Source organism: Chroicocephalus ridibundus, chromosome 14, assembly GCF_963924245.1.
Source record: "Chroicocephalus ridibundus chromosome 14, bChrRid1.1, whole genome shotgun sequence".
NCBI classification, from domain to species: domain Eukaryota; kingdom Metazoa; phylum Chordata; class Aves; order Charadriiformes; family Laridae; genus Chroicocephalus; species Chroicocephalus ridibundus.
The window spans coordinates 498454-519974 of NC_086297.1; the positions used below are offsets into that span (position 1 = coordinate 498454).

A 21521-nucleotide genomic window follows, 5' to 3' on the forward strand; every position below is an offset into this window, starting at 1 on the left:
TCTGATTTAATTAACCTTCTTGAAAATCTTTCCCTCAACTGAATTTTTTCTCTTGCCTTTTTCTTTCCTTAGATAAACTGAATATTAAGTCACAGACTTTTTGACCTTGGCTTTATCTTGAAAGAGGGACATTTTCAATTAGGCTTTCGACATCCTATATGCTCCGTTTTCCCTAGGTTGAGTGGTGCTTACGCGATTTCCCCTTGCAGGGCTGTGGTGGCACACAGCTCCTCAGAGGCTGCGCTGAGCCCTCGCAGGGTGGAGGAGCTCCCCTGCCCTCCGGGGTACCTGTGCCATGAGCCATCTCTGGTGAACGGATGCCGTTCTGTTACACAGCAGGCTTTTTAAAATTAGTTTTTTCGAGACAAACCTGAGGTGGAGTTGAGACAAACCTATGGGTGAGCCCTCCTCCTGGAAGCAAGACCCTTAGTAATGAATTTAATAGAATCCTAGAATGGTTTGGGTTGGAAGGGACCTTAAAGAGCATCTACTTGCCTGGGCAGGGACACCTCCCACCAGCCCAGGTTGCTCCAAGCCCCGGTCAACCTGGCCTTGAACCCCTCCAGGGATGGGGCAGCCACGGCTTCTCTGGGCAACCTGGGCCAGGGGCTCACGGCTCTCACAGTGAAGAATTTCTTCCCCATACCTAATCTAACTCTTCCCTCTTTCGGTTTAAAACCGTTACCCCTCGTCCTATCGCTGCACTGCCTGATCAAGAGTCCCCTTCCCACCTTTTCCACAGCAGATGCTTGCAGCTCCTCAGGAGAGGCCTCTCCTACCTCGACTCGGTGCCCAAGACGAAGGCTGGCCTCGTTGTGACGGGCGGGGACGCCGTGCTGCGCGGCCCTCCCCGACTCGCCTCACGCCGTACCGGGGGCCGGGGCGGGCTTTCCCTCCCCAGGGCCGGCACCGCCCGCCGCGGGCCTTGGCGCGGGGCCGCCCCGCCGGGGGAGCCACCACCAGGAGGCGGCTGAGGGGCGGCCCGGCAGCGCCCGCCCCGGGGGCGCGGGAAGGGACGGGGCGACCGGCTGCGCCGGGGCTGCGCTCCAGTTCCTCATTTCCCTCCTGGGGCCGAGCCTCCCTCAGAGCTCCGCGCCCGGCACCGGTGATGGACCGCGACCGCAACAAGTCACTGCTGCTGGAGCTGCAGAGGGCCACCGACACCGGCAACGGCCGCTGCGCCGACTGCGGGGAGCCAGGTAAGGGGGCTCCGACCGGCAGCACCCTCAGCCCCGCTCCCCTCGCCCCCGGGCCCGCCGGGCGTGTTTCTGACAGGAGGGTGGGGGTGAGCGAGGGACCGGCCGGGCCCCTGGGGCTGTGCCGCCTTCTGTCCATCCCGTGTCAGCCTCCCGGGCTCTTCCCCTCGGTTCTTGAGAGCGGGGCCCGTCGTCGCCTTTCACTTCACGTACCGCAGAGGCGGGAGCAGGTGGTTTCCCCGCCGTCCCGCTCTCGGAGGCGGCCGTTGAGGGGCTGCTGGGCTCCGGGCTGTCCCGACGGGGCTGCCCTCCGCCGGGCAGGGCCGAGGGCGGCGGCGGAGCCCCGCGGGGCGAGGGGAGGCCGGCGTGAGAGAGGAAGTGGCCTCGGCGCCACAGCGGCTTCCCCGGAGTTATTTGTAGACAGTGCGGTGCACAAGGCCGGGGGACAGGGCGCGTGGGGTGGCTTTCTAGCTCTGAGGGGATGTGATGAGTGTCACAAAGATCAGCAGAGGGCTGGAGCAGCTCTGCCTTGGGGACAGGCTGAGAGAGCTGGGGTTGTTCAGCCTGGAGAAGAGAAGGCTCCATGGAGACCAGATAGCCCCTTCCAGTACCTGACGGGGACCTACAGAAAATATGGGGAGGGACTTTTTACAAGAGCATGTAGTGATAGGATGAGGGGTAATGGCTTCAAACTGGAAGAAGCTAGATTTAGATGAGATCTGAGGAAGAAATTCTTTCCTGTGAGAGTGGTGAGCCCTGGACCACATTGCCCAGAGAAGCTGTGGCTGCCCCATCCCTGTAGGTGTTCAAGGTCAGCTTGGAGTAACCTGGTTTGCTGGGAGGTGTCCCGGCCCAGGGCAGGGGAGTGGAACTAGATGCTCTTTAAGGTCCCTTCCAACCTAAACCGTTCCACGATAGTGTCTCTGCACTGGGGTTGGCGCAGAGAAAGGCACCAAAGAGCCTGCTGGAAAGCCCACATCAGGCTGGCACCCTGCATTCATTTGAGGTGGCAGTCACCCTCACTGAACCAAGCAGTCAACCGGTAGCTTATAGCAGCTGGAAGAAGATGACAAGTAGCTTCTGTTTGCCGTGATAAGGGAGAAGTGGAGGGCAACATGGTGAAAGTGGTGCTCTAAGGAAATGGTCATGCTAGTGCACTCAGAACGCCTCTAAGCATCGACCTTTCAAGGCTTCTTCAGCGGATGCAGCAGCAGGCAAGAGCAGGAGCTTTCGTGGGCAGCGGACTCGAGCCCTCACTCTGGGTGGTTGTACTCCATTGTCCTCTTAGTAGTGCACACTGTCTGCAACTTCCTTAGATTGTTAATTCAGCAACAGCGGTTTTCAATGCAGAACTAATAATTAGCTGAGCTTTTACATTGCCACTCAGCTGCCTGTACGGTCACATTAATTTTTAAACAAGTAGTCGGTGAAAGAGCCTACAAAGGCAAGGGATGCATTCTTCGTTGGGGAAAGCAGGTGCTGTTCCTCTGAATACAGCAAAGCGACAGCCATAAACAATGGGGAGGGATTTGATGTATTATGTGTGAAGCTTGGCTGTACATCAGATGTGCTTTTTTTGCCCTTGCCAGTGGCTGTGCCTTTTCCCATGTATCACTTCATTCTTTGTGTTTGTATCTAGATCCAGAGTGGGCTTCTTACAAACTTGGAATATTCATTTGTTTAAATTGCTCTGGAATCCACCGCAATCTTCCTCAAATCAGCAGGGTCAAATCTCTTCGGCTTGACTTCTGGGAGAATGATCTTATAGAGGTACAGGGGAAAAAGCAGTAATTCTCTTACTTTTCTGCACATTTCATCATAACTTACTCTGCCTCATAATTCCTATGTCATCCACCATGGACAGAGGAACAAAGCCACACAGAACCAAGTTAACTCCATGGGTAACTTTAGGGGTTTTTTTTGTGACCTACTTAATCAAATTACACTGATAAGTGACCGCGTTTCTAACAGCCTGCAGTGTATTTTTTTTATAGCACACAGTAACTCCTCACTGTGGTTTAGAAGCCCACAGATATTTCTAGATAGTATGTTCTATTCTGTAATCAACATACCCTTCTTAAATATTGGTTCAGCATCTCATTTTCAATTGGATTGTGCTAATAATATAATCACAGTTAATGTCTAGGATGAGATAAAGGTATAGGGAGATCATAAATAGTTTTTCTCCTCATCTTCCTTTGTTATTTTAATCAACAACACGATCCTGTGTTCCTTCCCATCTGGTTCAGAACTGTAAATACTAAAAGGCTCAACCACCTAAAAAGTGCAAACTATAGTGCCGAGGGGAATTTATAAATGTACGTAGAGATGCACTGAGAGTATGCTGAGACTGAGCAGAAAGTGCAGTGCTCCTTTTGATACAAGTTTCATTTTATGTTCATGACATGGTATTGATTTTGTAGTTGCACACCTAACTGTAATTTCTTTTATATTTCAGTTTATGAAGAAGCACGGGAATCTATGTGCCAAAGCTAAATATGAGGCAAAAGTCCCTCCCTACTATTACATCCCCCGTTCCTGTGATTGCTTGTAAGTTGATGGTGTATTCACTGCTGCAGACCTTTACAGCTATTGAACTACTGCTTTCCTCTACAGGTCTCCGGTTGGTTGGTGAAAATAGAGTAGAGGCAGATCAGCTTTATCCATGTTTTCCTCTTTCAGGGTTTTAAGAGAGCAATGGATTAGAGCTAAATATGAGCGTGAGGAATTTGTTGCCACCCGAATCTGCCAAGATCCTTGTTCTGCAGGTAAAAGTTAGGGTTGTCAGGGAAAAGGTGTTAGCCTTAAGGCCAACAGCACAGTATTCTGTTGGCAACTTTGAAGATGTTTAAGGTTGGCTTGTCATATTTGAACTGTTGGATGTGCAGGCCTTGCTTTGAGTCTAAGTTTGAGAAGAAACTCCTAAGAAAAGGCACTCTGACAAGCGCAAGGGTGTATTCAGATCTTACAGTTCTCTAGTTCTCCACTGATTTTTTCATATGAGATAAAAATTTTCAGATGGAGAAGAGACTTGAAACTCACCATTTAATAAACAGTCCTGCAATTGTGCTGCCCTTCTGCGATGCTTATCTTGGTCCGATCTGCAGGTACCCGTGAAGGATTCCTCTGGAAGCGTGGGCGGGAAAGCAGACAGTTCCAGAAGAGGCGGTTTCTCCTGTCTGCAAGGGAAGGGGTGATGAAGTACTACACCAAAGAAGTGAGTTCCTCAGCCAGAGTTGACCATAGGTAGCTGGTCAACATCCATCCTTAGACCCTGCTCTTCACTGGCAAAATCCAGCATAAATAGCTTTGTCTCTAGTTTTGCAGCCAGGCCAGTCTGTGTTTGGAGCAGCCCAAATGTTTCCCCATTAACATACGTGATATCTTAGGCAATTGCTCTTTTGGATTTAGCCCTTATCCTCATCCCTTATCTTAACCCTGCAGCCTCTTTTTGCATAGTGAACAAAGGAAATGGATACTGGCAGTAGACTAGGAAGATGAAGAAGAGATCTGTTAGCAGCAGCTGTTACCTCTTATGTTACCAACATATTCTCTCATCAGCTGCTGCAGCATCATTGTCAACATGTCTCACTTCTGTTGGAGAGTGTGGCTAATTGTTCTCCGACTATGAGGCTGGAGATAGAACCCAACCCTTTCAAGTCAGACACATCCCTCTCAAAGAGTGACCCAGTATTTGTCAAGTAAAGGGAGTCACTCTTTGTAAGTGATTTTATGTAGCACGTAATTAAGGCTTTATATTTTAGGTGTATCTGATATTCAGATATTTTAGGATGCCTGCTTTCTCTTCAGTACGGATCTAGTTCTCATACAGCTAATCTGTCCTCCATTACCTTCCCTGAGAGCCCTTTAATACGGTGATGCTTTTCATTTCACAGTCCAGAGGTCCAAAAGCCATTATCAGCATTGAGAATCTGAATGCGATGTTCCAGACAGAGAAAATCCAACATGCTCATGGGCTGCAGATCACATACCACGCAGATGGTCAAACAAGGAACCTTTTTGTCTATCATCAAAGTGGAAAGGTGAATAGCACTGAGATTTTGGAATAAGCAAGGTGCTTAGACGTTGGATCTATATTTTGGAACAGACACCCTGTTTCCGCAGGATCTGGTTTTATTTGAAGTCAATATGACTTGTAGAATACAGGAAGTTTCAGAATTTGACACTAATTAAACTATGACATCTTGCTCCTGTGATCTATTGGGGTATATACTCAACTTCACACCCTGAATTTTTGATCTTTAAGGTCCCTTCTAACCCAAACCATTCTATGATTCTATGAATAGTTTTAAGCCTTCAGTGGGGCACATACGTAAATATCTGTAAAGTAACCGGGTAATGATTTTATACAATTCTGTGGTTATATTCTTTGAAGCCTTCTTGACATGCATAGAAAATACTGTTGTTCTGCATTATTTCCAAGCAAACAATGATAATTTTAAGAAGTATGTCTACGGGTTTTGTTAAATCTGTTTCTTCCCTTGCCATAGTTCTCAAGTCTTTCTAGGTACAAAGGTTTTTAAACAATCCGTAACTGAATCCACTGAAAAAGCCTGTGTACGCAGACTTGGGTGACTGTCCATGCTGAGAATGTCTGGGACCTCCCAGGAGAGGGGCATTTTTAAATTATTTTGAAGGCCTAATGTTTTTCATGTGTCTGGGACAAGTCACTGACTCTCTCTGTCCCATGGGGAGAAAGTACCTCTTTGCAAAGAGGTCACAAGAAAGGAGAAGGGCATTTTGGAGAGGCAGCACTCTTACTCCTTCTTGTTATTCTTGTCTTTATGTTTGTATTTGCTGTTTTTCCTAGGAGATTGTTGATTGGTTCAATGCCATTCGGGCAGCACGTTACCATTATCTCAGAACAACCTTCCCAACTGTCCCTGAGCCTGAGGTGAGAACTGAACCAGGGCTTGAAGCAATAATCTGTGCAAACATAGCATGGGAAAACATTTTCGCACTTCTTCTGCCAGAGCCAGGTGCTCAAACAGCAGCATGTGGGTCTTGGGAATGGACAGAAGAGGTAGAAGGAAAGGCCACACTGGAAAACATGCAAAAAGGTAGCCAACATTTAAGGCCAAAAAGTCTCCATATGGTCCTTTTAAACTGTAATCTTTCAAAAATCTTACGTTCCTTCTTATTTCAGACTTCCCCTTACTGAGCAGCCAAAAAAAAAACCCAGACCCTAAAAGCCAAAATTGGTGGTGATTAGCTTTGACAGAAACAGAACAGGAAGGCAAGCTTAAATGAGACACCTTTTTTTTTTTTTTGTGTATGTGTGTTTGTGTTCTCCTAGCTCATACCCAGGATCACAAGAAATTATGTCAAAGAAGGATATATGGAGAAAACAGGACCAAAAGTAAGTGCATACTTGCCAGTACACAAACAGGCTTATTCCAGATGGAGAATATTTGCTAATTCTGTTTACTTCTAAACAATTTGTTGAGTGACTATATGCTTCCTGGGTTGATAAAAGACACTATATTCCAGCCTGTTGTGTTCTCTGGGGTCATGTTTTATTTTGTGTGGAAAATAAGACCTGGGAAGAAGAATTCTCCTTGAAGAGTAAGCAAGATGGATTAGCTGGCAGTGGACGTGCAAAGTCCTGTTACGCAACACTAAATGGATTGCTGTATCTGCTAACTGCAGCTCCTGCTAGAACATCACATCACATGCTGGCTCCCCTACTTCCCTGTTTCTCTTAAAGTCAGTAGCACATAAGTTGCATCTGTTTATAGCAGCAAAGTATGATTGAGCAGATTCTCTGCAGTGAAGCCTATGGTTTGGTTTGTTTTTTGGGAAAGTATTTGGGTCGCAACTCCTTGGAACAGGAGAAGGAGATTTCAGGCTCTGCTGAAGGAGGAGATAAAGATCTGAGGTCTTGTTTGAACATTCCCACTTCTTTGTCTTGCTCTCCTCCGAGTGAACCACGAGGCAAAGTCCCATTAAAAAGTTAATTGGTGAAATGCTGATATTGAGTATGCTGGGGGTTTGGCCATGCTAGTGCTCCAAAACATCTTCCTACCGGTACTTGCGCACAATACTCGCAGCTTCAAGCATGGAAGATTATGTGTTTTTTCTCCCGAGGCCTAAATTCTGGTCAAACTGAAGTGAGCCCTAGAAGAGGACCCTTTAGTTCAGCACAGAGGAATGAATAGCTCAGGGAATGGTCAGATGAGTGTAGTTGATGGAATTAGCACTTTTTAAAAAAACGACCGTTTGTCCCTACCCACAATGCTAGGGACAACCCTCCAAACCAAAATGCTGAAATTCTTTGCACACTCTCCATTATCGCTACTGGCCCAGGGATCATTCTCTGCAATGCTTTCAATTAATCCGTTTGATGCAACTTTCTTAATCCTGGTAATTTCATCACTGGTAGAACCAAACTTCCTTGCCTTCCCCAAAGGATTGTCACTGAATACAAATCTCTAGCGTGAACCCAAGGAGAGGGGAGCTGAGGGCCACACACAGCAGTGACTCACCCCTTACCAGTTATGGGGATGAATGAAACTGAACTCAAGCTCTGAGTCGTTTAAGCAGTCCAGGGATCTGCCTTGAACAGGCCAAACTCCCCTTTGGGACTTTGATCTTTAAAAAACTTCTACCATCTCCTTGCAGCAGAAGGAGGCCTTTAAGGAGCGCTGGTTCTGCCTGGATTCTCAAGAAAGGAACCTGATGTACTTTAAAAATCCACTGGTAAGAGGAGTGTTCTTCACTATTCCACAAGCCCCTTCATGAAGTTGGGTGGGGAGGAAGGGTCTCTTCTTATCTGGCTCTTCCAGTGGCTGCACAAGAGTAAAGCAGGCTCAGTCTCAAGAGCTCATCTCCCTTGTCAGTGGATCTCCTTGAAGCTGAGCTGGTTGGGAACTCTGGCCCTTACACTGGCTGTGGGGAAGATCTAAGTCTTTTAAAAGTAGCTGCTGCTGCCTGTAGTGTTCATAGCCCACTATCTCCCAGCCCAGTTGCCATTGTGCCTGTAACCTTAGGCAAGATGAGCAATATGCCAATAACGGAGGGTTGGGGGCCCCAAGATCCTGCTTCCTAGCCATGAGAATATCCTTCCTTGCTCCTTCTGAACACCCAGCAGTCCCTACCTCCTCCTCCTCAGAACGCCCGTGAGTGTAAACAAAAAAAAAGCCCCAATGTTTCCTGCTGCCTGTCACCAAATCGGCGTCCCCTTCGCACATCCCCAGTTCCTCCTCCATGTCAAAGGATAGAACAGTGTCTGATGGAGCTGTGCTGTCCACTGGCTAATGGCTGTCTTCTGCTTCCTTCTTTCTAGGACGCATTTGCACAGGGCCAGGTTTTTATTGGAAGGACGGATGAGGGATATGAAGTACGAGCTGGCTTGCCCCAGGGAGTCCGGGTGAAGAAGAGGAAACCAGCGATCACTGTGGCCACGCCAATGAGAGAGTTTGTGTTTATATGTGAGAACGACAGGGAGCAGCGGGAGTGGATAGACGCCTTAAATGGAGTCATTGCCCAGCCTTTGACTGGTTAAGACTAGTGCTGAGTTCTGGTGAACTGCACTTCTTGGGCTCTGTTCAGCACTGCTCTGTGGCCTCTTTCTGTTGGCAAGGATGGTGCTCGAGGCCCTGCAGTGACTCTAGTGCAAAGGGCTTCCTTCAACAGCCACGGGCACAGGAAGGGGGGCAACAGAGAAATGAGTAAGAGAGCGCGCAGATATTCACAAATTGTCTGTGCTCCTGTAGAACTCTGCTTGAAGTGCCTTCTCTCTCCTGCCCTTCTCTGCTTTTGAGCAGAGGAGGCCTTGCCAGCCTGACATAGGGATGAATCATCCAGTGTTGTCTTATGGGAAAAAAACAAGGTCAGTGGAGAAAGTCTGACCCCAGAAGGGCTGGCATGCATTGCCTTGAGGACTCCTGCAGGTGCTCTGAGATCAGGTCCTCCTTTTCTTGCCTTGGTCTGATGTCGGAAGGACAACCCAGCCAGTGGCATGTATCCTGCCAGTGAATGGGGTCATCTGTTACATGAGTACATAGGGACAGCGACCAAGAGGCAAAGGTATCATCACCTGTCAGGAAGATACAGGGTATTCTGTTGGAGAGATCTAAGATACCCGTTCATGCTGGAGTCGCTGGATGTCCTTCTCAGGGAGGAGCAGAGTCAGGCAGCTACACTCCACCTGGCTGCAGCTCCTGTCCAGAAGGGGACATGGTGGTTTTCAACAGAGTGGGTTTGATGTCTATTACAGTGTTACATTTCTGGAACAGTAAAAAATAAAAGTCAAGTGTGAATTGTGGAGAATACTGTAAAGGAATCACTCTAATGACAAACACTCTAGCTCCTTGCTTTCAGCAGCCCCTGCTTCCTGACTTTTATCAGTGGCAAATCTAACATGTGAAGATCAAATTTTTCCAAAGCAACCCCACGTGGTGCCCCAGCAAACACATCATGAGTTCAGGATAAACAGACAGCTGATCTGTCTCCCCTCCTAAAAAACAGATGAAGCTTAATGAGCTTGATTAGTCTGAGCATTGAAAGGCAGAAAGTAGTTTTTAAGTGTTCTCTTTGGTGACTTGCTTGAAGACACTCAATGAACGAGGACCAGCGCTGGCAGTAGAGGGTGGTGCCTCCCGATCAGGTCCCACTCGCATCCCTTCTGGGCAGGAACTGGTGCAGATTTGCATTGGGCTGATCCAGTGCAATGAGCGTTTTCTTGCCTCAAGACCAAATCTGAGATTTTGTTCTTACAAGCAGCTAGACATTCAGATCTTTAATTCTTCTTTTCAGATAGCATTAGTTTGCAAATCAAGAGGAAGTCTTGCAAACTAAGTTTCTGCTGAGGCTTCCACCTTTTGCTGGCAGTTGCCAGCCAGTCGGAGATCGCTGGAATAGTTCTCCTCTTCTGCAGAAATGAGGAAGTGCCAATACTTGCAGGGATTAGTGAGATTAACTCTTCCCCACCCCAAAGAGCATGGAAGAATTGTTTGAGTTGGATCATCATTCTACCTGTCTTGGCCAGCTCATCACCATCCATCTCTGAGCGACCTGTAGCAGTTTTGTTGATGACCTGGTCCCATGAACTTCGCTGTGCTCCCACCCTCTCTCCCCATGTGACCTTATTCATTCTAGCTCTGTGCTAGTTCAGCAAATCTTTGTAACAACTTAATTCTGCAGCCCTTGAAATCGATAGCCAAGCACCTTCTGACTTGTGTGGGGCACAACATCAGCCTTCGTTTGGTTTGTTGGCATATGTTAATTGTTATTTTGAGATGAGCTGAGTAACCCAGGATGACCTCAGAGGAGATCGGTCCGTCCTGTAGCCTGATCTTTGTCGGGACGGAGCTCTGCTCACCGCGCTGAGCTGTGTCCGTGCTCTCCGGGACGGGTCAGTGGACCAGCCATGTCAGCAGCTCTGCCATGACTCGTTACGAACCCGGGAAATCCCCTCTGAAAATGAAATCGGGCAGAGAGCAGCAACTTTTTTGGCGAGTCAGTCAAAGTCAAGGCCAGGCCACGGCGAGCTCTGTGTCCCGCCTCTTTTTCCCAGTCGCCCCAAGTTCCCGGCCCAAGTCGCCAGCGGAGGCAGAGCCGGGCCGACGCCGGGCTCTCTGGCGGGCCGGCAGCCGCCCGGGGAGGGGAGGGGCCCCCGAGGCCTCCGGCAGAGCCAGGGCCGAGCGCAGCCGCCCGGCCCCCGGCGCTCCTTCGGCTCCGGCGGGAGGAGGCGCCCGGGGGAAACGAAACCGGGCGGAGTCGGGGCGCGCCATGGCGGCCGCTGTCGGGCTGGAGCGGCTGCTGGGCGCCGTGGAGCTGAGGTGCACTTGCTGCCTGCAGTTCTTCAGGGACCCGGTGCGGCTCTCGGGCTGCACCCACAGCTTCTGCCGGCCCTGCATCCTCCAGTACCGCGCGGGCAAGCAGCGCGCGGCCTGCCCGCTCTGCCGGGAGGGCTTCGAGCTGAAGGACCTGCGGCCCAACCGGGAGCTGGCCGCTTTGGTGAGCCTCCTCCCGCAGGAGGTAAAGGACGAAGAGCTGGAAACCGGGGATGAACTGAAACCCTCCGGAGCCGTTCCCTGCAGCGACCGGAGCTCGGCAGGGCCGCGGCCTGGGCAGAAGGTACGGCCGGAGTCACCCCGTGGCACCCCCGGGACAGCCCGGGGCTCCTTCCCGCAGAACCCTTGGGACAGCCCGGGGCTCCTTCCCGCAGAACCCCCCGGGGCAGCCCGGGGCTCCTTCCGGTGGCACCCCTGGGACAAGTCTTGCCACAATTCTAAATACTTCGCCAGGGTCATGAATGTGGGAATGGCTGGGACTGAGTGAACTTTATCTTTCTTTTTGCCCCCTTTGCATTTCACACACTGATACTGGCATTGTCATAACAATCTCGAGGATGTTGAGCAGATCAGTTCAGGCAAAGCTGTGTTTGGGCTTCATTGGTGGTGTCTGATACATTGAGAACTGCGTAGCTGAATTAGAAGAACGGATAGCTGTACCATTCAGCTGATTATGATGGTAATAACCAAGTGTTCTTTGTGCTGGGTGTTATTTATTGCACCGGCATTGCATTGGAAACTCCTGAAAGGACACATAACATTATTATACAGTGCTGCAGCTCCACCCAGCTGAATGGACAAAATGGGACTGCTTCCTTACCTAGATCTTGCTTGAAATAACTCCCAAACTTGGAGGAGAGGAGAAAAATCTCTTGACCCTCATTATTTTAGCACATACGTATCTAAAAAGTCTTCTTCAGCCTCTGCAGTCGAGCAAAGGGCTGAAGCTCACAATTATATTTGGACATGTAATTGATGACTGTTGCACGTTGACTTCCTTGTGACTATTCCCACTCAGAATTAATTCTGAGGGGTCTTCCATACCCTTCCTCAACCAGCCCACTGCTTAATGAATGTCAGTGATGTAGGGATTTTTACTAGCCTGCTGCTCAACCTAGTCGTGCTTTCTTTGAGTGTTCTATAGATAAATGGTCCAATGTGTCTCTTGAAAGGAGGAGGAGATATGGGACATCTCCAAGTAAGAGACCACCCAGCTCTTGAGGAAAGATCTGAGTAAAGCAAAGGTTCACGTTGTACATTCACCGCCTGCAGTTGGCTTCTGTTCCCACTGCCACCTGGGGACGTGACTGACTCCAGCAGAGCCTTCCAGCCCAGAGCAGGGATCTGCCTTTTTGTTTCCTTCTGTTGCTGTCACAACTCTGTTTTTATTGATGAGAAGGAGCTATGGCAGCAGCTGTACTAACTCCTGTCTTGGCTGGCACAAAGGCCACCGGAGTTGTGCATTGTTGCCTTTTTCTGCCCACCCCAGGAGTAGCCTGAATGTTTGTAGAGCTCTTGGGTGCAAAATGCAGGTCATCATGAGGGAATACTGATCTTCCTAAGAATTTTGGGGCAGGAGTTAGCAAGGCTCATTGACAGGGCTTTAAACTAGATATGAGGGGAGAAGGGGAGATAACTGGGCCCGTCAGGAATAAACCCAAGGGAGGCATGCCAGGGCTTGAAGGATGGTTGACTAGCGAGGACTCTCACTCTGCCATTTCATTTGAGAGAAGGGACAGACATTTAGAAATCATGGAAGCACCTGAGAGGGGTCTGGTGGGAAATGGGGCCCACACTCACAAAAAGGTGCTGGAGTCATTAGCACATCTGAAGTGCATCTCTACCAATGCATGCAGTATGCACAAGAAACAGGGGGAGCTTGAAGCCATGATGCACCAGGGAAACTATGACATAGTGGCTATCACAGAAACGTGGTGGGATGCCTCACACGACTGGAGTGCCACAATTGATGGCTACAAGCTCTTCAGGAGGGACAGACAGGAAAGGAGAGGCGGAGGAGTGGCCCTGTATGGTAGAGAATGCTATGAGAGCTTGGAAATCAAGTATACTGATGACGGGGTGGAGAGTGTTTGGATTAGGTTAAGGGCTGATAAAGCTGATATCGCTGTGGGAGTCTGCTATAGACCCCCCAACCAAAGCAGTGAGGTGGACGAAGCTTTCTATAAGCAGCTGGGGGAAATCTCGCAATCACTTGCCGTTGTTCTTGTGGGGGACTTTGACCTCCCGGATATCTGCTGGGAATACAACACAGCTGAGAGGGAACAATCCAGAAGGCTCCTGGAATGTGTGGAAGATAACTTCCTCACACAGCTGGTAAGTGAGCCGACCAGGGAAGGTGCCCTCCTGGACCTGCTTCTTGTGAACAGGGAAGAACTTGTAGGGGAAGTAAAGGTTGGTGGCTGTCTAGGGCACAGTGATCATGAGATGATCGAATTTCTGATTCTTGGGGAAACAAGGAGAGGGGTTAGTAAAACTGCCACCTTAGACTTCCGGAGGGCAAACTTTGAACTGTTCAGAAGACTGCTGGACAAAATCCCTTGGGAGGCTGCCCTGAAGGATATAGGAGCCCAGGAAGGCTGGACATACTTCAGGAGGGAAGTCTTAAAGGCACAGGAGGAGGCTGTCCCCGTGTGCCGAAAAACAAGTAGGCAGGGAAGGAGACCGGCCTGGCTAAATAGGGACCTTTGGCTGGACCTCAAGAACAAAAGGAGAGTCTATGACCTTTGGAAGAGGGGGCAGGTCTCTCATGAAGACTATAAGGATATAGCAAAGCTATGCAGGGAGAAAATTAGGAGAGCCAAAGCGCAGCTAGAGCTCAACCTAGCTACAGCTGTTAAGGATAACAAAAAATGTTTCTATAAATTCATTAACAATGAAAGGAGGATTAGGAAAAAATCTCCCTCCCTTATTGGATGCAGAGGGACATAGTCACAAAGGCTGAGGAAAAGGCTGAGGTGCTCAGTGCCTACTTTGCCTTAGTCTTTAGCAGTGGAACGAGCTGTTCCCTGGGCACCCAGCCTCGTGAGCTAGGAGACAGGGAGGGGAAGCTGCACGAGGCCATCACAATTAAAGAGGAAGTGGTCAGTGACCTGCTACGCTCCTTGGATGCGCACAAGTCTATGGGACCGGATGGGTTACATCCAAGAGTGCTCGCCAAGCCACTTTCCATGATCTACCTGAAGTCATGGCTAACTGGGGAGGTCCCAATGGACTGGAGGGTAGCAAATGTAGCAGCCATCTACAAAAAAGGCAGAAAGGAGGATCCAGGAAACTATAGACCTGTCAGTCTGACCTCGGTCGCAGGGAAGGTCATGGAGCAGATCATCTTGAGTGCCATTACAAGTCATCTAATGGACAAGCAGGGGATCAGGCCTAGTCAGCATGGGTTTAGGAAAGGCAGGTCCTGCCTGACGAACCCGATCTCCTTCTATGACAAGATGACCGATTATTGGATGAGGGAAAGGCTGTGGACATTGTCTACCTAGACTTTCAAAAAGCATTTGACACTGTCCCCCATAGAATTCTCATGGAAAAACTGGCGGCTCATGGCCTGGATGAGCATACGATCTGCTGGATCAAGCACTGGCTGGATGGGCGGTCCCAAAGAGTGGTGGTCAATGGAGTTAAATCCAGCTGGCGGCTGGTCACAAGTGGTGTCCCTCAAGGCTCAGTGTTGGGACCATTTCTGTTTAACGTCTTTATTGATGACCTTGACAAGGACATAGAGTGTATCATCAGCAAGTTTGCAGATGACGTGAAGCTAAGTGGGAGTGTTGATCTGCGTGAGGATAGGGAGGCTCCACAGAGAGACTTGGGTAGATTGGACCGATGGGCCAATGCTAACGGTATGAGCTTCAACAAGGCCAAGTGCCGGGTCCTGCACTTGGGCCACAACAACCCCATGCATCGCTACAGGCTTGGGGAAGTGTGGCTGGAGAGCTGCCTGGCAGAAAAGGACCTGGGGGTTCTAATTGACAAGCGGCTGAACATGAGCCAGCAGTGTGCCTAGGTGGCCAAGAGGGCCAGTGGCATCCTGGCTTGTATTAGAAATAGTGTGACCAGCAGAAGTAGGGAGGTGATTGTCCCCCTGTACTCAGCACTGGTGAGGCCACACCTGGAGTATTGTGTCCGGTTCTGGGCACCTCAATACGAGAGAGATCTCGAGGTGCTGGAGCGAGTGCAGAGGAGGGCAACGAAGCTGGTGAAGGGCCTGGAGAATAAATCTGATGAGGAGCGACTGAAGGAGCTGGGACTGTTTAGTTTGAGGAAGAGGAGGCTGAGGGGAGACCTCATCACTCTACAACTACTTGAAAGGACATTGTAGAGAGGCTGGTGCTGGTCTCTTCTCACAGGTAATTAGCGATAGAACAACAGGGAATGGGTTCAAGCTGCAGCAGGGTAGGTTTAGGCTGGACACTAGGAAGAAATTCTTCACAGAAAGAGTGGTCAGACACTGGAATAGGCTGCCCAGGGAGGTGGTGGAGTCACCATCCCTGAATGTGTTCAAGACTCATTTAGATGTGGTGTTGGGGGATATGGTGTAAGGGAGAACTTTGTAGAGTGGAGTTGATGGTTGGACTCGATGATCCCAAGGGTCTTTTCCAACCTAAATGATTCTATGATTCTAAGTTGTCAAGGAGAGACTGCTGGCCATAAAATAGTCAAAATCCTTAATATGCCCAAAATCTCATTGCAGGTAATGCAGGAGAGTGTCAAATATATTTTATTCCTTTGATTCGAGGTAGCTGTTTCTGGTCTGCAGGGGTCAGGCAAAGAGCACGTTAGATGGGGCAGTAGGTTCTCATATTCCACACACCTTTTCAACCAACACAGTGAACTCCTTGTTCCCTGCCTTTCAGGAATACACATCTCAGATCAGAAGCCAGATTACTAAAGATTTCTGTTGCATGAAGGAGTATGTTGAAAGACAGGAGAGAAACACACTGATGTTCATTGAACAAGAGCAAAAAGCAGCTCAAGAGAAAACTGAAGAGACTATTCACCAGCTCCGTGGTGAAGCGAACATGCTCACAGACATCAAAGCCCAAACGGTAAGCTGTGAAATGAAGTGGCAGAATATGAGTAGAAACTCTTAGGCTCGATGTCTTGGAGAGCTGAAAATGTACAGGGCGCTTTTGGGTCCCCACTGCACTCTTCTCTCTAGAGACGATGCTCCAATCCACAGCCATTGCTGTTACCAGGGGAAGCCTGGAGGGAGAAATTCAGAGGGAACAAGTCTTAGCAAAGGCACAGGCTGGGGATGCAAGTCAGAACTGGGTTTGTTCCAAGGTGGTTGGTGAGCTGAAGTGGGGACTGCATTGCTTAAATCCAGTCCTGAGTCAAATCTAAGGTTAAGATAAGATCCTTTATTATCTTTTTATTTTCCAGTATATGTATATACAGATACGTCTGCAAGTTAAAGAACTCACAAAGTTATTAATTATTTTCAAACAACTTCCTTGGGGACAATATGTCAAGGGGTCTCCAATTCTGCAGAGCCTGTTTTGATGTTGAAACCAGCAATGCCAATGATGCAAATTAGCTAGCAGAAATTTGGAGTGGGGCTCCCTGGGTGTGACGGTGCCAGGCGGCAGAAGTGCGCTTCCAGGGCAGGGCACGGGGGCCTGCGTTGGAATTCCCCTGGTGTGACTACGTTCGTCTGTCTGATCCAGAGTCCCGTCACAGGCAGTCAAGAGAAACAGGCACTTTTAGAGCACGTGAGTCACCTGGCCTACTTGAGACGCCTACCTGCAAGTGAGATTAATGGCACCTTCAGAACGCCTGCTTCTTTCCACAGACTCTAAAGGCAGACTGAGAGAAAAGCGCAGATGTAGATGTCCACAATTTCTAAATTGAGGCAGATGAGGCTTATCCCTTTGTGGGTATTTTATGCTAGATCTCATACTAATACACTTTAAAACTTCAGTTTTGGGTTCTAAAACAAGAAAAAAGTTTAAAAAGATAAAGTTTGTGTATACATATGGATACATTAACCTGAAGGCTCACAGAAAACTGTCCTCCAAAGGAAGCTCTCAATAGAAAGAATAAGATTTTAGAGATCACTGCTGTTTTTCCACTCTGGCTTTATAATATAATCTATCATGCTAGATGTTTATATCTGCTATTGTTTATATCTTCCCCTTGATTCTCTTACGTCATTATTAGAGTGATTTACCTGAGAGACAGAGGTACAAAGGCTCACCTTCAGCAATGACTAAAATGACACTTGATGAGAAGCTTAACGTTGCCAAAACTGCTGTAGAAGATCTTAAGAGAAAGTTGGAAATTTTACTTCTGGAGTACGCTCAGCAGTTCCCACCAGGTGAGTTTTCCTTGTTTTGAAATCTTTTTTTCAGAGAGAGTGGATCCATCAGGGCCCTGTGTGTCCCCCCCCAACTCCCTCCCTTGCATGGGGGGCGTTGGGCTGCTGTGCTTTGGCACTGCTTTGACCCCACAGTAAAGATTTGTATGGAAAAGCCATTCTTAGAAAAGGATGGGTCTGCAGCTTTGGAAAACAACCCAAAAATTTCAGAGAAAATAGGTGTGATTATTATAAAGCCCCTTGCAGTTTTGGAGACAATACGGTTACTTTATACTCCTTGCATGGGAGCCCAAAAGAAAAGAACTGACTGACAAGCAGATCACTAATGGAGAATGAAATATAACCCATTAAATTTTTTTGTTCTAAATAGAGAGTAACGTAACAGCAAAGTCTTTGCTAAGAGCAGACATAAAATTCCCTCCCACCAAAAGCTGTGTTGAAGCAAAGCTTTAGACCTGGTGTGGCCCTTGCTATGGAGTTCTCCTCCTCCCAGCACCGTCCCTCCCCTTTAGAAAGACCTCTGAGAGTTTTTGAGAGAAACTTCAGACTGACCTAAAACCCCACTGCTGCTGAGGGGCAATTCTCCCTTTCCGACCCTTTCCAGTACTACCTGCACCGCTTCTTAAAAACCCCAGATACTTCACCATATTTTTCCTTCAGGTTTTTTCTTGTCTCGATCGTTTCAGCAATTGAGTTTACAGCTTTGCTCTGCCATCGTTTTTACTAGCAAAACTGAGGATTCAGTGGGCAGAGGTGTGGGGCAGGAACTTTTAAGGACGGCCTTCAAGATGAAGCCAACATACTGCGCAACTACACCAGAAAGTGCCTGCAAGTGAGTCTTGCAAATATGCACTACAGTGTCATAGAAAGTTAGAAACAGCCCTTAAAGCTGTAGGGCTGAATGTCAGGCATTTGGTCAGCAATTAGAATAAAAAATTACTTTGTGCTTATGCAATGCACGTGCAAGAAACACAAGAAACACATGATACTCAGGAAAAAAAACCAAGAACACCAGATAAAAATGGATAAAATGTTTGCCTACACATCTGTTGATAATTTATACAACCAGTAAAGCAACTCTTTGTTTTGTACTTTAACCACTAGCTAGGTTTATTTTCTGTGTGTTTTCCTTTAGAAGCATAACTACTTCCTATTTACACTTTGAAGAAGTGCCTTAAGGCTTTAATTTTTTCACCTTTAGTGCAACCTCCAGACTTGCCTCAGGAGACAAGTGTCTGCTCATTACCTCCGGCATCTGCAGCTAAAAATCCAGAAGCCATGATTTCAAGCCAGCTTTCCCAGTGTAAGTATGCAAGCCAGCGGGACTCTTCAGTCACAATACTCAAGGGACTACGAGACACGGGATTTGCTGAAGAAAACTCTACTTACAAACATCAGCAGGAGATCCGGCTGTTTACCCGAAGTGGAGAAACACAGTGAAGTCACCATGAATTCATCAGTTATTGCAGCATAATGCGATACTATACCTGACTGCACATGCGAGAGAAAAAGGATCAGAAACCTGTTGGGTGGAGGGATAGGAGCCACGCTGTGGCTTGAGCTGGCTGCAGCGTCTGCCTTGGTGTACGGGCAGTTACTGCACCTCGCTGACCTTTGCTGTGTGAAGCCGTAATGACTCCATGTATTGTCTGAATTCTGTATCATTTTTACAGAACTATTTTTACAGTCAACACAGAGCACTACAGCTGTAGCTGAAAACATAAAACAAATGTTTTTGCTGATCAAATGTGCAAGAACATGTCCCAGTGAACAGATGACTATGTCAGTTCTATTGAGGGAAGCGTCCCATTTATTATTGGCAAATTTTTTAGTAAGATTGTGGTTAGGAATAAGATCCGTCCTGTAAGGCAGCAAGTACCTTCCCCTTCGCACCGGAGTGCGTGAGTCTGTCATGGCTGTTTCCTCAGTTGTGCCTGTTAAATGTTTCCGTGTGCTCAGGATGCAGTCATTGGTGCTTGGTTGAGGATTTCTGCTGATGCGCAGGATTGAACTTTGGTGAAAGCTTATTGTGTGACTGTTGGTTTTATTTCTGTTTTGAGTAGGGATGCACATCGACTGTTATTTAGGATGCATGTAAATACTGAGGGATCTGTCTTCACGTTGCCTGCAGGTGAGAATGTTTTCCTTTCTCTCTTCTAGGGGCAGCTGATGTGACTTTTGATGTCAGAAGAGTATATGAGCGCTTAGCGATCGCAGCCCAGAACAGGACAGTAACAGTTTCCAGCTCCCCGACTGATTACAAGCCATCGCCCAACAGATTCTGCATCAGCCAAGTGATGTGTTCCCAGAGCTTCTCTGCGGGGTGCCACTACTGGGAAGTAATCACCAACGCCAGCGATGGGTGGGCTGTTGGAGTTGCTCATGAAATTATTGGAAAAAGGGACAAATTAGGAAGAACGGAGCATTCCTGGTGTGTAGAATGGCTAGGTTCCAAAAAGCAGCTGTCAGCATGGCATAGAGATCAAGAAACATTATTATGCAAGGATAAACCCTTGAAGGTTGGAGTTTTGCTGGAGCTACAAAAGAAGACCGTGTCCTTTTATTCCATCACTGACAAAGAAATGCTTTTGCACACCTTTGAAATCAATACCTCACATCCTCTTTACCCTGCTTTCTGGCTATATAGTCTAGAAAGAAATGGATCTTTAACTCTAAGTCACACAAACAGGAGGTAAGGTCTTTTCAGAAAAGTGACAATTTTGGCTGTGACTGCAGAGCTTCTGTACGAGCTTCAGTGTCTCGCACAGAAATTTACCCAGGAGTGTGTAGCGACCCAGGCCTTCCTGGGAATCAGCAGCTGATACTTGGCTCTGCTTTTCTTCCCGCTCTGCTCTGCTGTAGCTGAACACTGAACTGCTGTCCCCGAACACCCTGGAAGCACTCTGGACTAGACACGCGTCTGTAAGATGCCAGCGGTGCGTGTGTCAGCTTCTACAAGAGTGGGGGTGGCTCTCTCAACGTTGCCAACAGTGAATGCACAGCTGGTGGCTGCTGCCTCTTGTTAGGGCTGAGGTGTCCCTTCCTGGTGCATCTGGAGCAAGAACAGGGCCAGCACGATGAGCTGCCTGGGCACCTCTAGGTTTGCACGTACAAACTGTGCTGCAGTGCTCAGGAGCAGCAATTTGTTGCGCTTTGATCATAAATGACCGTGCCATGTAAAAGGGAGTGTGTTGTGTCGCTCCTGGTGTTCCTGTGCGTCGGAGGCGCTCACTCGGCAGGCGCAGCACTGCAGCCAGCGCCGTTCCATGACAGCGCTTGAAATCTGCATCGTGGCTCCCAATGGCAGAAAGCTGCGTCACCATCCCAGGGAAGCCCAGAGCAGAACTCCCGCGCAGAGGCGACAGGAGCCCCCAAGCCCACTGCCTGCTGTATTTCCCACTGGGCTCTGAGGGGGGAGAGCAGAACTGGGGGCTGTGATTTGTCAAGGGGATGCCCCCTCTGTCCCCGTGACTGCTGTTCATGGCCCAGAAAAAAGGGAAAAAAAGCCCCAACAAAAAATAAGGTCAAAGACTTTTTATTAATTAAATAAGAAATCACTTTCTGGAGAGCAGCTGTCCCTGCCCAGCTGCCCGGCTCCTGGGTCTGTCCCGCGGGGGCCTTGGTGCGTGAGGGAGGTGGCAGTCGGACGAGTCGCTCTTGCTCTCCGCTGCCTTGTGCAGCCCGGGCTGGTGCTGTGCTGGCCCTGTCAGGCAGCAGGGGTGGCAGGAGAGAGCAGCGTGAGCTGGGGTGGGGGCACTGGGGGGGACACGAGTGGGGAAAACCCAGCACCTCGTGGGTGCCCTGCCCTCCCCGCTGCCCCTTCACACCCATGGGATCCTCTCCCCAAGCCAGCCCCGGCCGTACCCTCTTTGTCTGTGAGCACGGGACTGCCCAGCTGCTCCCTGGACATGCAGCCGTCCTTTGCCAACAGGTCCACCACGTTGCACTGGAAATGAGAGAGCGGGCTGGCTGAGCCACGGGGCCGAACTCGGCATCCCTTGGCAACCCTCCCACGGCCAGCTCTCCCTCGGGAAAGTGAGACACAGATGCCCCCCCCGCCCCCGCAGAGGCTCAGCCTCAGTCACCCCCGCCATATCCCTACCTTTGTCATCCCTACCTTGTTGGGGAGCAGGAGCGGCTGGAGGCGCCGGGGGAGCTGGAGGC

The 21521-nt window shown here is 49.0% G+C and overlaps 2 protein-coding genes across 6 annotated transcripts; both read left to right on the forward strand.

Moving 5' to 3' along the window:
* The first annotated feature begins 933 nt into the window (after positions 1-933).
* ADAP2 (ArfGAP with dual PH domains 2) lies at positions 934-9485 on the forward strand. Its single transcript, XM_063352409.1, has 10 exons — positions 934-1199; positions 2836-2966; positions 3655-3746; positions 3879-3964; positions 4304-4413; positions 5093-5239; positions 6028-6111; positions 6514-6576; positions 7839-7916; positions 8503-9485. The coding sequence occupies exons 1-10, from the start codon at positions 1109-1111 to the stop codon at positions 8719-8721; spliced, it is 1101 nt and encodes a 366-aa protein (XP_063208479.1). The 5' UTR covers positions 934-1108; the 3' UTR covers positions 8722-9485.
* A 1259-nt stretch (positions 9486-10744) lies between these two features.
* RNF135 (ring finger protein 135) lies at positions 10745-21061 on the forward strand. Of its 5 annotated transcripts, XM_063352450.1 has the most exons (6): positions 12375-13348; positions 15895-16086; positions 17201-17357; positions 18018-18189; positions 18559-18660; positions 19518-19638. In XM_063352450.1, exons 1-5 carry the CDS (start codon positions 12629-12631, stop codon positions 18620-18622), a joined length of 1305 nt encoding a protein of 434 aa, XP_063208520.1. In that variant the 5' UTR covers positions 12375-12628; the 3' UTR covers positions 18623-18660; positions 19518-19638. The 5 variants fall into 5 exon arrangements, 4 of the variants coding, with proteins under 4 accessions (XP_063208519.1, XP_063208520.1, XP_063208521.1 ...); XM_063352449.1 differs by lacking the exons at positions 12375-13348; positions 18018-18189 and adding an exon at positions 10745-11297 and having other exon boundaries at positions 19518-21061; XR_010073337.1 differs by lacking the exon at positions 19518-19638 and having other exon boundaries at positions 18085-18189; positions 18559-18650.
* The last annotated feature ends 460 nt before the right edge of the window (positions 21062-21521 follow it).

Bases quoted from the DNA above. Each gene is read 5' to 3' on its own strand.
- ADAP2 (XM_063352409.1), top strand. From the start codon at position 1,109: ATGGACCGCGACCGCAACAAGTCACTGCTGCTGGAGCTGCAGAGGGCC. The intron at 1,200-2,835 runs GTAAGGGGGCTC...GTTTGTATCTAG, and splicing joins CGCCGACTGCGGGGAGCCAG to ATCCAGAGTGGGCTTCTTAC. The intron at 3,747-3,878 runs GTAAGTTGATGG...TTCCTCTTTCAG, and splicing joins CCCCGTTCCTGTGATTGCTT to GGTTTTAAGAGAGCAATGGA.
- RNF135 (XM_063352448.1), top strand. From the start codon at position 12,629: ATGAGGGGAGAAGGGGAGATAACTGGGCCCGTCAGGAATAAACCCAAG. The intron at 13,349-15,894 runs GTAAGTGAGCCG...CCTGCCTTTCAG, and splicing joins ATAACTTCCTCACACAGCTG to GAATACACATCTCAGATCAG. The intron at 17,358-18,558 runs GTGAGTTTTCCT...TTTCACCTTTAG, and splicing joins CGCTCAGCAGTTCCCACCAG to TGCAACCTCCAGACTTGCCT.